The sequence below is a fragment of the Salvelinus alpinus genome, chromosome 9 (genome assembly GCF_045679555.1).
Source record: "Salvelinus alpinus chromosome 9, SLU_Salpinus.1, whole genome shotgun sequence".
NCBI lineage: Eukaryota > Metazoa > Chordata > Actinopteri > Salmoniformes > Salmonidae > Salvelinus > Salvelinus alpinus.
Genome location: NC_092094.1, coordinates 19,836,336 through 19,853,601, shown reverse-complemented (window position 1 = coordinate 19,853,601; position 17,266 = coordinate 19,836,336). Strand labels below are relative to the sequence as shown.

Here is a 17,266-nt window from a genome sequence, read left to right as displayed (position 1 = left end):
GCCTGCCGTTGTGCCCTTGAGCAAGTCTATTCTTATTATTATTGTCCTTTTGTAGTGGTTTCTTTGCAGCAGTCTCCTCTGAACAGTTGATGTTGAGATGTGTCTGTTACTTGAACCCTGTGAAGCATTTATTTGGGCTTCAATTTCTGAGGCTGGTAACTCTAATGAACTTATCCTCTGTAGCAGAGGTAACTCTGGGTCTTCCTTTCCTGTGGCGGTCGACATGAGCACCAGTTTCATCATAGCGCTTGATAGTTTTTGCGACTGTACTTGAAGAAACGTTCAAAGTTTGTGAAATTTTGCGTATTGACTGACCTTCATGTCTTAAAGTGATGATGGACTGTCGTTTCTCTTTGCTTATTTGAGCTGTTCTTGCCATAATATGGACTTGGTCTTTTACTAAATAGGGCTATCTTCTGTATACCACCCCTACCTTGTCACAACACGACTGATTGGCTCAAACTCATTAAGAAGGAAAGAAATTCCACAAATTAACTTTTAACAAGGCACACCTGTTAATTGAAATGCATTCCAGGTGACTACCTCATGAAGCTGGTTGAGAGAATGCCAAGAGTGTACAAAGCTGTAATTAAGGGTGGCTACTTTGAAGAATCTGACATATAAAATATATTTTGACTTGTTCATCACTTTTTTGGTTACTACATGATTCCATTTGTGTTATTTCATAGTTTTGATGTCTTCACTATTATTCTAGAATGTAGTCAAAATAAAGAAAAACCCTTGAATGAGTAGGTGTGTCCAAACTTTTGACTGGTACTGTATGTATGTGTGTCTTTCGGAGGGGTTGGGTTAAAAGCGGAAGTCAGATTTCGGTTGGACCTTGTGAGCTATTTGACAATGAATTGCAAACAATTAATCTTAATCGTAAACACCACAGCTCATTAGCTCTCAGGTGATGTGCAGGTCATCTGCCCTGAAGGCCTGGATTATATGGGCATTTTTCCATATAAAACAAAGACATTTTTGATTCATACCTCCACACTGTGGAAGACACTGACTGTGACCGTATCACTTCCCTATGTCTTCATCAGAGCTTTGTATAGTCACTAGTTTTTCTTTCATAACATCTCAGCCTCATCACTCTTGATCTACAAGGAAAATCCCTGTCATCTCTGACTCTGTATCACCTCAGATGTCTAACTGAATACTTCTTCCTCTTTCCTCACAAGTGAACAGTACCTTATTGATTCAGTACTGTAACCTCTCAGTGACCTCTGGCTCCCATCACTCCTCATGCCTGTCCAATCCCTTGGCTGCACTGGGCTGAGTTCCCCAGTCACAGCTCTGTTGTCCTGTGTTAGGACCTAATGTTTAAAGAGAGGGGTGTGGGGGGGGGTCAGGAACAAGGAACTGAAAAACAGGAAGTGCAGTGACAGGAAGAGGAAGTTTGGGGTTAGAGCCGTTGCCGGACATTGCCCCCACAATGAAGCATCATTGGACATGTTGAGTTGCCTGTCTTTGTCCTCCTCACCCTGTGGTAGGTGTGTTTTCATGGCTGCTTTGGTAACACAGCCCCCTCTTAGGGAAACAATAAGTGTGTGTGTGTGTGTGTGTGTGTGTGTGTGTGTGTGTGTGTGTGTGTGTGTGTGTGTGTGTGTGTGTGTGTGTGTGTGTGTGTGTGAGAACAGCAGGCAAGCATGTCATGAGGAGTCCAGATGGTGGGTGGAAAAGAAAGCCCTCTGCTTTAATCCCTGCGCCAGGATATCATAGCCCCCCCCCCTTGGCCCCACACTAAGCATGTCCACTCTTCCCCTAAACACCCATCCTGACTGTCACTGTTGTTACAGCAATCTTTGGGAAGTGGGTGCTGCTTGTGGTTAAAATGAAGACAGATCAGAACATTTTGCATGTGTGCTCTTACTCTTCCATGTGTGTTTGTGTGTGTGTGTGCGTCCGTGTGTGCCTATAATTAGTTTACTAGGTAGTGTGTCTGTTTTTCTCTTTAATATTTGATGTGCATATGAAATGGCTCTGGTGAGTGTATTAGCTGGCCCTAGTGAGGATGCCCTACATATCACAGTATAACTCATTACAATTCAATCTCAGAGGAAAATATCACATTAACTCTCTTGCCTCATGTGAACCAGTGGATCAGAATTGGCACAAATACTGTATGCATATCTCTGGCCTAATGCTTGGTCAGAGCACTGTCTCATTGTAGCTGCTGCCCAGAATCCCTCAAAACTACACAAGAGATTCCAGACTTCACACAAGCTTTCTCTTTCTCTCTCTCTCTCTCTCGCTCTCTCGCTCTCTCGCTCTCGCACTGCTTCTGTCTCTTCCCCCCCCCTCTCTCTCTGTCTCGCTTTATGTGTCCTTACGTTATAGTAAACTATATAGGAACGATTGGTAAATGTGGTCCTGTCATTGCAGAGAAGAAAGGCAAGGCCAGCTGTTTCCAGTCCAAGAACACTGATGAGGAGGCCTGTGTCACAGTAAAGATCGAACACACTAAAGGTAGACTTGACCACAATCTATCCATCTCTCATCTCTTACTTCCTCCATCTACCTATAGTATCTCATTCTTCTCTCATCTACTTTCTCACTCTTACTAGTCAATTCAATTCAATGGGCTTCATAGGCATGGGAAACATATGTTAACATTGCCAAAGCAAGTGAAATAGATCATTAACAAAAGTTAAATAAACTATAAAAAATGAACAGTAAACATTACACTCACAAATGTCATATTATGGCTATATACAGTGTTGTAACTATGTGCAAATAGTTATCACTGTCTCTTCTTTGAATCACTATCTCCTTTTTTAATCTCTCTTATCACATACCGTAGCGCCAAGTCTAGGACCAAAAGGTTCCTTAACAGTTTCTACCCCCAAGCCATAAGACTGCTGAACAACTAATCAAATTCCCCCCCTTTGTTTTTACACTGCTGCTACTCGCTGTTTATCTATGTATAGTCACTTTACAAATGACCTTGACTAACCTGTACCCCTGCACATTGACTTGGTACCGGTACCCCCTGTATATAGCCTTTTTTACTTTAGTTTATTTAGTAAATATTTTCTTAACTCTATTTCTTGAACTGCATTGTTGGTTAAGGGCTTGTAAGTAAGCGTTTCTTGTATTCAGCACATGTGACAAATAAAATTGTATTTTATTTGATCTCCACTCTCCTTCTATCCTAATCTGTTCATTAACTACTGTTGTCTACTGTACTAAAATATATGTATTTAACCTTTGTGAAGTGACAGGCCCTATAGTGCTGTGTAGATGTGACCATGGTGTACTTACTGTACTGTGTAGATGTGACCATGGTGTACTTACTGTACTGTGGTTTGGTGTACTAAAAGCTCTCCTTCCTCCGTCCAGCCCTAGGTGATAACACTGTCAGTGTTTCTTAGTTTAACCAAGTTCTGGTGTTAGGTCAATATGAGCATGGGAGTGTGGCGTTAGAGGTGTCACCACACACATTCTAACGTTGCTACACTATGTTGGCCGCTCGCAGTCTTTTGTGGTCTCAGTTATCAGAAAGTGTCCTACAGCATGTTCACAGCTCAGGTATATTTTTTATATTTAGGTTCATGTCAATTTAGGGCAGAGAGAAAGTGAAAGTACAATGAAAATATGAACATGGTCCCATCCAGATGAGATGCAGAGGGCAGTGCATTCTGGGCTGGAGAAACGCTCCCCTCAGCAGCACACAGGTTCACAGGCAGGGTCTGTCTCTCTCTGCTGTTCTATTTTCATATCTGTGTGTGTCGCTTAGAGCAGTAATGATGAATGAGTCTCTCCTTTCTGTGCCACACTTTCTCTCTCTTTATCCGTCTACCCTCCTCCCTCTTCTCATCCACCAGTCTGCTTCCTCCCTTTCTCTCTCCGTTCATCTGTCCTTTTCCTCTTTCAACTGTATTTCTCCTTTTGCTCTGTGCTTATTCCCCCCCTCTCTCCCTTTCTCTCTCCCTCCCTCTCTCCCAGTTTTCCCAAGTGCCCAGCCTCAGAGGGGGTAGCCTATAATCTAAAATGGTGCTTTGGATGAGGGGAGGGTTAATCTAAAGAAAGTCTGGGTGGTTCAACACAGCCGTTTAATCCCAGGCTTTACTGTAAACCCTCCTGTCTGTCTCTCTGTGTTGTTGTGGATCCTCTGGCCTCAGTGTCTCAGGGAATTCAGTCTGTAACTGCATTACTGGAATACTGGGTTTAACTCTCCTTTTCACTACAGCAGATCTACTACGTCTCCATTTCTCTAGAGAAGCTGAGACAAGTAGCTACATTTATTAGGACTGTCAAGTTAACTTTTTGTAATTTTAGTGCTGTCTTTTTTTATTAATATTTTATTGTCTGAAAGTGTTCAAACTACATTGAAAACATCAAAATACATAATCTATACAGATAAAAACAACGATGCGATGTCCAAACAAGTTGACATTTAGGTTAAAGAAAGTGTGCTTTATCAATTGACCTGATTTTGTTAACTGTTACTTTGGACAAAATCAAGCAGTTATTCTTTTTGTTATTCTTTTTGTAAAAAAAAACAACCTTAAATTACTTCTCAATTTGAGCAAATTCAGAATTTGCAATTAATTGCGATTAATGACAGCAAATCGTGCAATTAACTAATTGTTTTTTAATTGTTTGACAGCCCTAACATTTATGCATGCACTGCAATCTCAGTAAGAAGTACAACAAGTCAGACAGACAACTGTTGGTGAAGTTGCTTTAGGGATGGATCAAAATGTACAGAATAGGTACCTAGAGGTCATTCAGAAGCTGAATTAGTTTATTTGACATTCAGAAGCTGAGCTACAACCTTCTATAGCCGAGGAGACCAAACATTTACTTTGCTTGGTAAGTCATTTAATTATGTCACTATAAATTGATAAAGCTATTCACTTTCTGTAATTTTATTAATGTTAATGTTTATTTAACCAGGCAAGTTCGTTAAGAACACATTCTTATTTACAATGACGGCCTACCCTGGCCAAACCTTAACTCGGATAATGCTGGGCCAATTGTGCGCCGCCCTATGGGACTCCCAATCACGACCGGTTGTGATACAGCCTGGAATTGACGCCTCTAGCACTGAGATGCAGTGCTTTGACCGCTGCGCCACTCGGGAGCCCCCCGTAAAATAGAAGATGTTTAAACCTAGACAGATTTTAGGGAAACACTTGTGACTTTCTCTCACTGGGTTAAGCCACGGAAGAAGAGTAGCCAGCAGTTAAAGCTTCTGCGTCGGTAGGCCTACTGTCTGGGGTATAACGGTAGGCCTACTGTCTGGGGTATAACGGTAGGTCTACTGTCTGGGGTATAATGGTAGACCTACTGTCTGGGGTATAACTGTAGACCTACTGTCTGGGGTATAACTGTAGACCTACTGTCTGGGGTATAACGGTAGGCCTACTGTCTGGGGTATAACTGTAGGCCTACTGTCTGGGGTATAACGGTAGGCCTACTGTCTGGGGTATAACGGTAGGCCTACTGTCTGGGGTATAACGGTAGGCCTACTGTCTGGGGTATAACGGTAGACCTACTGTCTGGGGTATAACGGTAGGCCTACTGTCTGGGGTATAACGGTAGGTCTACTGTCTGGGGTATAGCGGTAGACCTACTGTCTGGGGTATACAGTGGGGAGAACAAGTATTTGATACACTGCCGATTTTGCAGGTTTTCCAACTTACAAAGCATGTAGAGGTCTGTAATTTTTATCATAGGTACACTTCAACTGTGAGAGACGGAATCTAAAACAAAAATCCAGAAAATCACATTGTATGATTTTTAAGTAATTAATTTGCATTTTATTGCATGACATAAGTATTTGATACATCAGAAAAGCAGAACTTAATATTTGGTAAAGAAACCTTTGTTTGCAATTACAAAGATCATACGTTTCCTGTAGTTATTGACCAGGTTTGCACACACTGCAGCAGGGATTTTGGCCCACTCCTCCATACAGACCTTCTCCAGATCCTTCAGGTTTCGGGGCTGTCGCTGGGCAATACGGACTTTCAGCTCCCTCCAAAGATTTTCTATTGGGTTCAGGTCTGGAGACTGGCTAGGCCACTCCAGGACCTTGAGATGCTTCTTACGGAGCCACTCCTTAGTTGCCCTGGCTGTGTGTTTCGGGTCGTTGTCATGCTGGAAGATCCAGCCACGACCCATCTTCAATGCTCTTACTGAGGGAAGGAGGTTTTTGGCCAAGATCTCGCGATACATGGCCCCATCCATCCTCCCCTCAATATGGTGCAGTCGTCCTGTCCCCTTTGCAGAAAAGCATCCCCAAAGAATGATGTTTCCACCTCCATGCTTCACGGTTGGGAGGGTGTTCTTGGGGTTGTACTCAACCTTCTTCTTCCTCCAAACACGGCGAGTGGAGTTTAGACCAAAAAGCTCTATTTTTGTCTCATCAGACCACATGACCTTCTCCCATTCCTCCTCTGGATCATCCAGATGGTCATTGGCAAACTTCAGACGGGCCTGGAAATGCGCTGGCTTGAGCAGGGGGACCTTGCATGCGCTGCAGGATTTCAATCCATGACGGTGTAGTGTGTTACTAATGGTTTTCTTTGAGACTGTGGTCCCAGCTCTCTTCAGGTCATTGACCAGGTCCTGCCGTGTAGTTATGGGCTGATCCCTCACCTTTCTCATGATCATTGATGCCCCACGAGGTGAGATCTTGCATGGAGCCCCAGACCGAGGGTGGTTGACCGTCATCTTCAACTTCTTCCATTTTCTAATAATTGCGCCAACAGTTGTTGCCTTCTCACCAAGCTGCTTGCCTATTGTCCTGTAGCCCATCCCAGCCTTGTGCAGGTCTACAATTTTATCCCTGATGTCCTTACACAGCTCTCTGGTCTTGGCCATTGTAGAGAGATTGGAGTCTGTTTGATTGAGTGTGTGTACAGGTGTCTTTTATACAGGTAACAAGTTCAAACAGGTGCAGTTAATACAGGTAATGAGTGGAGAACAGGAGGGCTTCTTAAAGAAAAACTAACAGGTCTGTGAGAGCCGGAATTCTTACTGGTTGGTAGGTGATCAAATACTTATGTCATGCAATAAAATGCAAATTAATTACTTAAAAATCATACAATGTGATTTTCTGGATTTTTGTTTTAGATTCCGTCTCTCATAGTTGAAGTGTACCTATGATAAAAATTACAGACCTCTACATGCTTTGTAAGTAGGAAAACCTGCAAAATCGGCAGTGTATCAAATACTTGTTCTCCCCACTGTAACTGTAGGCCTACTGTCTGGGGTATAGCGGTAGACCAACTGTTTAAAGTACCAGGCTCAGATTCCTACTGACATCTCAGATTTAATTATTTGCAAACAGGGACAGTTACATTGCAAACAAGACACACTGATTTGGCATTGGAGAAATATGATGAGATGAACTCATAGGCCTATCTCTCTGTCCATTCTCAGCCTGTAATTTCGGTAATTTGTGTGGTATTAAAAAATATTGTGCAAATATGTCAAATGACGTAGAATTGCATGACATTTTCATAAAAGGATATTTGTTCTCGGACCTGCAAATACGATGATAGATTCATGCAATGATTTTACTAAACAGGAGATCTTTCCACCACTATTCTTGTCTACGGTGGTCTGTGAACCCACAACCTTCTGGCCCGCAGCCCTGTGCCATGTAATGCTTACAGGAGGAAGAACGATTTCTAAAACGGCATATCTAAGGCTCTGGTCTGTCCAAAAAATGAGGGTAAACAGTGAGGATGTTCTCTGCTGTCCGCTTCATGTTTTAATGATTCATTTGGGTATAGGAAAGAGTCACTTGTTTTATTTTTCAGGCGTTCAGGGAGGGTTTAGGTAAAATGTATTTTGCTGAAGTGAGGGCCATCCATTTACATTTCAGAGAGGTCTGATTTCCTCCATGTAATCCTTATTATACATAATGTTTACTCTCTTAAGAGAATATGGCCCGTCACTGGTTGAGTTCACTCTACCAGTGCAGACTCATGCAGATACTGACACCTTGAAAAGGCTGTCAGCAAGCCTGCCAAGGACTTACTGGCTTTGACTTCACTGCACCACATTTCTGGGCTGAGATTTGATAAACATTACACAATGTTGCAGGTTTTTATGCAATGTTTTTGTTGAATGTCTTGAGGTCAAAAACATTATTAACTTGGAATCTCTCCTTGGTAATAATGTAGCAGGCACCATAGAATTACAGTTTTTCTCAGTCGTGTACAAACAATTGTGTTCACTGTTTCCGGCAATGAGTAAATGCCCCATCAGTGTCATACCACGTGCACATGTACTGTATAGAGAAAGATCTAGGCAATGGGGACTGTCTAATTGTTCAGATTTTTTACAGTATTGCAGACATCTGGAGATGCACAGAATGACGTTGGATTCCTTCTAAATAACTCTGTGTTACTCCTAAGTCATCATCTTCCACATTGTGACTGACCAGAGCTTTGCTTTGGTGTAGATTGAAACCTATACATTCATATCAGTTGTGTTCCTCCATTAGGGTTTCTGTTCACCAATGGGGAGTGTTCAAAACAATGAGCAAACCAGCCTTTATATTGAATGCATGGAATTGGATTGTGATGATAGCAACGAATGAATCCTGCACAATGTGCTTATTTGTTTTCATATTTTTTTATCAGAAACATTATTTGATGTGTATGAATTGTTAGGTGAAATATCCATAAAATTATAATATTTTTCCTTTGGGTAGTTGTACTCCCAATTTCAATCATCATGAGTTAGTGAATGCAAAGAAATGTGTTGATCTACTTGGGATTTTTAAAAGACAGACTAACTTTCTGTTTTGTCTGCTTGGACTCAAGAGATAAGTATGTTTGCGTTCGTCTTTTTGCAAGCAGTAGTGTTCTTTTGATGAATGTGTTTGCAATTTTGACTGTACAATATATTTTTGATGAATCTATTTATATTTTGAGAAGGCAACTACATTTTAAAAACACATTTGCTGTTTTGCAAAAGGACACAGAGTTCTGTTTCTTGTGAACTCTGTTTTGAAAATCAACATTGTTCCCAAAAATGCTTTTTGAGAAAAACTGTCAAGTCTTGCATTAAGAAAGCATGCGAAGAGACACCTGCAGAGTTGAATCCCTACTGACAGACTGGTTAAGTTACAGAAGGAAATGCCTCCCATACCCTCCTGTGTGTGTGTGTGTGTGTGTGTGTGTGTGTGTGTGTGTGTGTGTGTGTGTGTGTGTGTGTGTGTGTGTGTGTGTGTGTGTGTGTGTGTGTGTGTGTGTGTGTGTGTGTGTGTGTGTGTGTGTGTGTGCGTGCGTGCGTGCGTGCGTGCGTTTAAAATGTATATTCATACACACATAACAGTAGATGGGTTAGACCCTCCATGTACATATGTGTTAGAATAGAAGGCTGGTTTCCTGTGCTATAGGTTCTGACTGTCAGCAGGTGAAACCTGACATACTGTACTGTACCACCGCTGTGTTACACTGCTTTAAGAAACTCTTTAAACATCACTATCAGACAGGGACACAGACAGACTGACAGACTGCCATGCAGAAGCTCCACTCACTGTTCTCTGTGAAGGTATGAAGGATAGTTTAGACCGCTCTCAGCCAATATCTCTTTACTTCTGTTGATACTTTCCATTGGCTTGGTTGTGCTTGGTGAGTATCCTTGGATGACATTGTAACGTTTACTTTGGACTTCATACTGCTGGGGAGAAATGCTGTAGTAGCTAAGGGCTGTGTGTGTAAATGTTTGTATGGGGAGGTGGACAGATCGATAGAAACCTACAGTAGGCTACAGTTAAAGAGTGGGACCCAGCTGTGACATAAGGAGTGTTCAGGAGAGTAGCAGTCTCGTCTCTCACCGTCTCTGTCCTTGTGCTGTGTGTATAGACCGCCTCAGAAAGAGACTGAAAAGGGGATTTTTACTTTCATAACAAGATTAAAACAAATGAGATCAGCAAAAGGAGGGTGAGGAATTTTGTAAACACTTTAATGAGGTTTATGTGGAAGGTGTGTGTGCATAGTTTTATGGGAGGTTGTTTTAGTGTATGACTCAAGAAGGTATACTTTCTTTATTTGTGGCTCACTGCTGTAATCCTTGCTATATTTCAGGGGTGGGCAACGCCCCACCTTTAGTAGGCCCACGGATCAATCTCTCCCCCCCCCCCCCCCAAAGAAAATATATAATATATAGTCAGTCGGGGTCTCAATAATACCTTAATTAGGGAGAACAGGCTCGTGGTAATGGTTTCCGTGTGTTTGATGCCATCCCATTTGCTCCGTTCCGGACATTATTATAAGCCGTCCTCCCCTCAACAGCCTCCACTGGTCTCAACTATCTGTTGAGAGTTAGAATAGTAGAATACTCAAGGTGCAATTTTGCATTTGGGGGCAGCGTAGCCTAGTGGTTAGAGCGTTGGACTAGTAACCGAAAGGTTGCAAGATCAAATCCCCGAGCCGACAAGGTACAAATCTGTCGTTCTGCCTCTGAACAAGGCAGTTAACCCACTGTTCCTAGGCCATCATTTAAAATAAGAAATTGTTCTTAACTGACTTGCCTAGTTAAATAAAGGTAAAAACATTTTTTTTTTATGTGTGGGTACACAGACCCGCTAGCCACTGCGCTCCCTCAAAATGAGTACATTTTCTGTGTGGCCCCCACCCCCATCAAAGTTGCCCATCCCTGCTATATTTGATAAGAATCAAGATATGACCACTTAAATCCTGATCGAATTGGATTGGACCCTGGTTCTATAAATCTATATTACACGTCCCTCCACGTAGTCTAGTTATTAAGGCTGAGTGTGGTATGTCAGTAAAGGTGTTTCTGAAGTTGATTAGTTCTTATTATAAAGGGCTTTGGGTTGCTGAATGTTCATCAACTCTCTCTCATCTCATTCTAATTCAGCACATTCTATTACATGTAATTGAATTACACATCCTTTCAGAGCCAATTCACCCTTGGTTCCCTCGGATCACCGCAAGGATAGTGCTAAGGTGAAGTGTGTGACGTGTGCCTTTGTGCGTGTGTGTGTTTGCACTTGTGTGTTAGTGTGCTATGTACTGTCTCTGTGTGTTGTCCCTCTGGTTGTTCTGAGAGGGAGAAGGGGGATGGAGGGAGTGAGGGAGGAGTCTTCCCATTGGTGAGTCTCTCCACTGAGCTGAGTCACTTAGTTCTTAGGTGCAGTGCCTGTCTGCCTACCTGGGAAGACTGTGTGTACTTTCCCTATTACTTCTGTTTGAGCTGCCTTGTCAGTCCTGTAAGGATTTCCTACTACTCTGTAGAAGAGGCTTTGGGTGAGTTTATTCTCTTGTTATGTCAGTGCTTCAGCTCTTCCCCTCCTCTCTCACATGATCCCTGTTTTCTTAGATGAATGTGGTATTGTGGTTGATATACAGTGTGGTAAGGTCTGTTTTTAGATGCAGATGTAGAGACTAGAGCAATATATCATGAATACCGCTATCCCAGTATGGCTCCGGTATGGATATTTACGGTATGGATATTTACAATACCGTCCATAACAATATTTTGATACAGAGCTAAATTAAATAAAACATTCTATAAATTGGACTACTTCCCTTTCAGATTTGTCCTAGTTTAGGTTGAGCATAAAACCATCAGAATGATGAAAGACCATAAAAAACACTTAGAATTGATTTGTTGCCATTCTAGGGTCATGCACTAATCATAAAACATATTTAAAACTGTATTCTAAAATAAAGTCTAAAATTGAAACATCCTATGTTCCCTCAGACTGCACAGCACGGTCATTCATTTTGTGTAGCTCTCACGTTTGCCTTTGTCACTGAGACACAACCCACTGGGCACAGACGTCAGTTAAACGTCTATTCTCTATTTACATTTGGTTGAGTTGTCAACTAACGTGAATTCAACATGAAATCAACAACAAAAAAATCAAAGTTGGGCGAAAAAAATACAAAATCCTCTTACGTTGATGACTTGTTGCAAATCGAATCCGTTTTCACATTGATTAAACGTCATCATGTTTTGTATTATTTTATTTTGTTAATGATGTGGAAACCACGTTGATTCAACATTTTTCGCCCATATAATCATCTTTTCACAGGGGGTTCAGATAGTGTTGATTCTGTTGAAGAGTTAGCAACATATTGTCATGTTGTTTTGAGGTTTCCTGGAGTTGGACAATTCCCACAGCTGTTGGCATTTGCACTGAAAGTATCAGATAATGATATCAAGTAATGTTATGGTCACAGTATTTCGTAATTGCAGGTCCAAGGACCAGTTTTGAATTGTGGATATATTTACTCATATGTTGTGGATGTATTCACTTTCACATCTAAATCCCTTCGATTTTTCTTGTATATTACATCATACATCCGTGCTTCTAACTGGAAATCTCCATGAGAAATCCCCATACCAGCCATTTTGAATCCCAGGCAGAGTTTGTTATACATTGTGGGATATTCTGTGTGAGGAGAGTAATGTGAACCCCTGGGCACAGTTCTCTGGGATATTTTGGTTAGAAGTAAAAGCTGTAGATCCTAGTTTGAGATATAGTTTGAAGATATAGTTTGAAGATATAGTTTGAAGATATAGTTTGAAGATATAGTCCAAGCTCAGTCTCAGAGTTGTTCTCAGACACTCCCTCTCTTAGTGTCAGGGTGCTAGGTGGCTGACTGGGTGGAGACATACAGGTGTGCCTATTGTTTTTACTCACAGTTCTCGCTTGAGAATCGTGACACATGTTGCCTCAGGATTAGTGAGTGAGTGAGATAGATAGATAGATGATCAATGGTTTATGTAACAGGTCAGGTACTCTGTGTGATGTCATAACCCTTAAGGGGGTGTGAAGGCGGTACTTGTCACACAGACTCACCCCAGGCTGAATGCCTTTAATGAATAGTTGAGGAACATGTTCTACAGGACAATTTCACAGTAACAGAGTGACACTGAGACTGAAAATATATGTCAAACAAAAACCAATGATTGCAAAGTTAAACAAACCATACAACTCTATACACAATGACTACTTTGAACAATTTCCACTGAAAATTGTACCATTTACACAGTAACAGATGCAAAGTTTTGTAACAGAATGACAGCACAAACTTTGCATTTGCACTGTTCTTCAAGTAAATGTGTTTTTGTAAAATATCTGTGTCACCGTAGAATTGCCCGAGAGCAACAAACAGTAAAGACTGTGGCATTCATTACCTTTACATACAGTATATCTACTTAACTATGGTATGTATGCATATCTATTGAACTATGTTCTATGTTCTACGGAAAGAAATGACTGGAAAGATAAAAGTATCATGTCACTTAGAAGTAGATACTGTTATACCACAAATTAGATACAGCCTTTTCAAGCATCCACTTATAAACAAGATACTGTATATTCCAAGAGGCATCGCGGTTGGTCTCTGCTGTTATTTTCCCTCTCTCTCTGTGAGGTAATGGATATGGATGCTCTGCTCTTCTCTCTGATTACGGAGAGAGGTGGTTTTGTTAAATTGATACATTCCTTTATCCTTCTCTCTGAGCCTGGTGGTATTGGTAAACATGCATTCTTGTGTGTCTTGGTGCGTTCAAGACAACGCGTAACTCTGAAATCTCAGACTTCAGTGCTTTCAAGACAACTGGGCTCAGACGGGGAAAACATGTTTTGAACGTTCATCCAACTCGGAATTACAAGTCAGACATTCTGACAGGGGACAGGGAGTGGTGTTCTAACACGGGGTGTTCTAAAAGGAAGTGATATCTTTAGTAGCACCAGCAGTACACTGGGGGATTTAACACACAAACTGATCTGAGGTTATCTGATTTTTTTCCTAAACGGATCTTCCTCACTATTATCCTCCTCTTCTCGGTTGACATGTCATGAAAGATCAAGAGGACAGAGTATTTGGTCTATTTTCAGTTCTCTGCCTTGCAATGAAGTGATAGAGTTCAATACTGGGGAGAATGTTTTTATTGTGTCATATGAAACAATTTATATGCTATTATTTTGATAAATGCTAGATAAATGTCTGATCATATTCATTGGATAATTCTTGAGGATTTACTCTTGACTGTCTTGACTGGCTGAGAAACGAATGCCATGATTTCCACCACAGTCGGTCTAAAATTATTTTGAAACAAGTGAATGGCCTCAGGCTAGTTCTCCCTGCCTGCCCAATAGTAAAATATAATGTAGTCTTGGGAAGGTTCGGGCCAGTTGCCATGGTAGCAGGTCTCCCACAGTGTAAATCAAGGACAGAGCCTCAGGTGGGATTGTGTTCACCTGAGCTCTGCATTCACTATTGACTATTTGATTTAGCTGTGGATTCTCAATATTTGCTCACTTTCCAGTTTCCACAGAATCCTGTTATGCCCTGTACCCCAGGCTCAGAAGCCCACCTTGCAAACATGCAATTAGGATAACTGATGTAGGCTAATACAGTTTTCATTCTGCATCAGAAGACTGACATTAATATTAAAGAGAAGAGGAAAGGAGTTGATTCAATTTACTGTGGTAATAGTGTGATATAGAAATGGCAAAAATGTTGGCTTGGTCTGGTGTTTGGTACCTTCTCAGATAGAACATGACCATTCAGACCTGAGGCTGTTTTAATGGGCCCGTCTCCCACGAGGCTGTCACACAGAAGCCATGTTTACATCTGCCACAGCAACAGAACTAACCCCCCTTCTCCCCAGTGGAGCTCAAAGAGGAAGAGAATGAAATATGTCTCTGAAATAACCCAGAAAGGGGCTCTTTGTGCTCCCTAACAACTTAATGTCCACATGCTTTGATTTAACAGGACGCTGGCTGCTAATTTGCATGAGGGTCTGTGGCGGGCCGCTTTTAACATGAGGAGGCCAGTGTGTGTGTGTATTTCCACCTCCGTAATGTTTACAGATGGAATCTGCAGTATGGGAAACAAATCCACTGGTGGTATTGTTTTGTTGCAGAGCTGAGGAGCGTCTCAACATGGTCAATAAATTGCAGTACATATTGTATTCTTCTGTTGTCCGAAGGGGAAAAAATGGGTTTGTTTGCAGTAACTTCTTTGTTGTAATATCACAAACGGACGTGGCTGTTTCACAGTTAAGGATTCCAGCTTTAAAGAGGAGATCTGCAGTTCAAACAATAACAAAGTCGTCACCTTGCCACTGTTTGGGTAAACAGCTGAGGGATGGGTCTGGAAAAATGTAACCACTCTCAAATTCATAGACAGAGTTATGGATGCAAGAACTGTCCATCCATGATAACACAATTCTAGTTTTATTAACCAAGTTTGAAGGCCATACAGTGTTTATTTACAATTACATTGTTTACAAACAATGGAGTAAAACAAACATATTTTGGTTTCTGATGAGGTACGACAGTTGAACTAAGCTCATGAGGCATTTATGAATTATATTATTCAAGAATCAGTGGGTATATATCATTGATTTAAAATAAAAAAAAATAAAAAAATGGATGTACCTGTCACAGATTGCCCCTTTAAAGTTAGATTTGGGGGTTAGGCAATCTGATCCTAGAGAGAAACTTCATCCTACTTCAACTCAGAGACAACAGAAACAGGTAGGGTCAGAGGTCCATACACTCCACAGGTGTTTACATCAGTGACATACTGTACACCTAGAGCCACACACTGGCTGCTCTGTCGTGGAGAGGGTCTGCATTTCACTCTGAGTGAAAACATGTAGGTGATTTACAGCAGAATGACAGGGTGGTTGACATGTTAATAACAATCTTTGGAGATTTACTATAGAGGGTGTCACTGACTCTCTACAATCACTAACATACATGTTCCGCTTGGCGACTTGATGCGAAACTTGATTTTGGTTATATGGACCAAAACATGTTCTAAATTTCCCCTTCAAAGTGATTGCAGATGATGTCAAGCATTTAATCAGCCGAGTTCTTGAGGCCAGCTCTAAAATTATCCACAAAACTTAGGCCATGTTTAGAATGTCGCCCCAGCAGATCGTGAGACTTTCCTAGTCAGTCACTACTAGACCATTTCTTGTAAAAGCCTGTGTTGTCTGTAATTGAAGCGGAGCTGTAAAAATAGTTAGAGTGTACGAAACATTATGAACACCTTCTCTTTCCATGACATAGACTGACCAGGTGAATCCAGGTGAAGCTATGATCCCTTATTGATGTCACTTGTTAAATCCACTTCAATCAGTGTAGATGAAGGGGAGGAGACAGGTTAAAGAAGGATTTTTAAGCCTTGAGACAATTGAGACATGGATTGCGTGTGTGTGCCATTCAAAGGGTGAATGGGCAAGACAAAAGATTTAAGTGCCTTTGAACGGGGTATGGTGGTAGGTCCCAGGCGCATCGGTTTGTGTCAAGAACTGCAACACTGCTGTGTTTTTCACTCAAAACAGTTTCCCGTGTGTATCAAGAATGGTCCACCACCCAAAGGACATCCAGCCAACTTGACCCAACTGTGGGAAGCATTGGATCAACATGGTTCTACCTGGAACCCAAAATAGTTCTACCTGGAACCAAAAGGGGTTCTCCTATGGAAACCTTTTTTCTAAGAGTGTAGAATGCCACTGGAGATTCTTCCTTGTTATGATCAGTGAGTCATACTTTTTTATAGCGGTATGGTGAGTTGAAGGTACGCTATAAAAAGTATGATACTTTTAGAGCAAAGAGGAACAGTTATCTATTTTTAAGATTGAAGAGATTGAGTTTATTAAAGGTATTTAGGTCACATTTCATTTATTCATTCTACTGGGATGGGACTTCATTGAACTCATCCTATCTTCTCTGTAGACTTACTGATCATGGAGCGAATAAGCAAATTAGCTTGTATCATCACATGCAGTAATGCAGGCTCTGCAGCGCTAGTGAATGGACAGCCTCTCAGGGCAAATGGACAATGTTACACATTGATTATGTCGTACACGGCGATCCAGAGCATCCCAAACATGCTCAATGGGTAACATGTCTGGTGAGTAAGCAGTCCCCAGCACAAGGTGCACCTGTATAATGATCATGCTATTTAATCAGCTTCTTGATATGCCACACCTGTTAGGTGGATGGATTATCTTGGCAAATGAGAAATGCTCACTAACAGGGGAGTAAACAAATGAGTGTACAAAATGTGCAAGAAATAAGCTTTTTGTGTATATGGATGATTTCTGGGATCTTTTATTTCAACTCATGAAACATGGGACCAACACTTTACATGTTGCGTTGATATTTTTGTTCAGTGTACATGACTGCTCTTAATGGAGACTACCCTGAGTGATAAAGCTCCTTGTGTCTCTATAATGTAACAATACCTCCTGCTTGGCCTCAGCGACATGGTGCCATGTATGGTGG

The 17,266-nt window shown here is 41.4% G+C and overlaps 1 protein-coding gene across 6 annotated transcripts in view; it reads left to right on the top strand.

The window, feature by feature from the left end:
- LOC139584478 (FYVE, RhoGEF and PH domain-containing protein 4-like) overlaps positions 1–17,266 on the top strand; it is a 103,445-nt gene that overhangs the window by 55,640 nt on the left and 30,539 nt on the right. For 3 of the 6 annotated variants that reach the window (XM_071416388.1, XM_071416390.1, XM_071416393.1), the window contains exon 2: positions 2,395–2,478. The exons of 2 other annotated variants lie outside the window; for them this stretch is intronic. In XM_071416388.1, coding sequence (XP_071272489.1) covers positions 2,395–2,478 — 84 coding nt within the window. Of the gene's footprint in view, positions 1–2,394; positions 2,479–11,144; positions 11,253–17,266 lie in introns of those variants that run through there. One more of the 6 variants, XM_071416394.1, reaches the window with a different exon arrangement.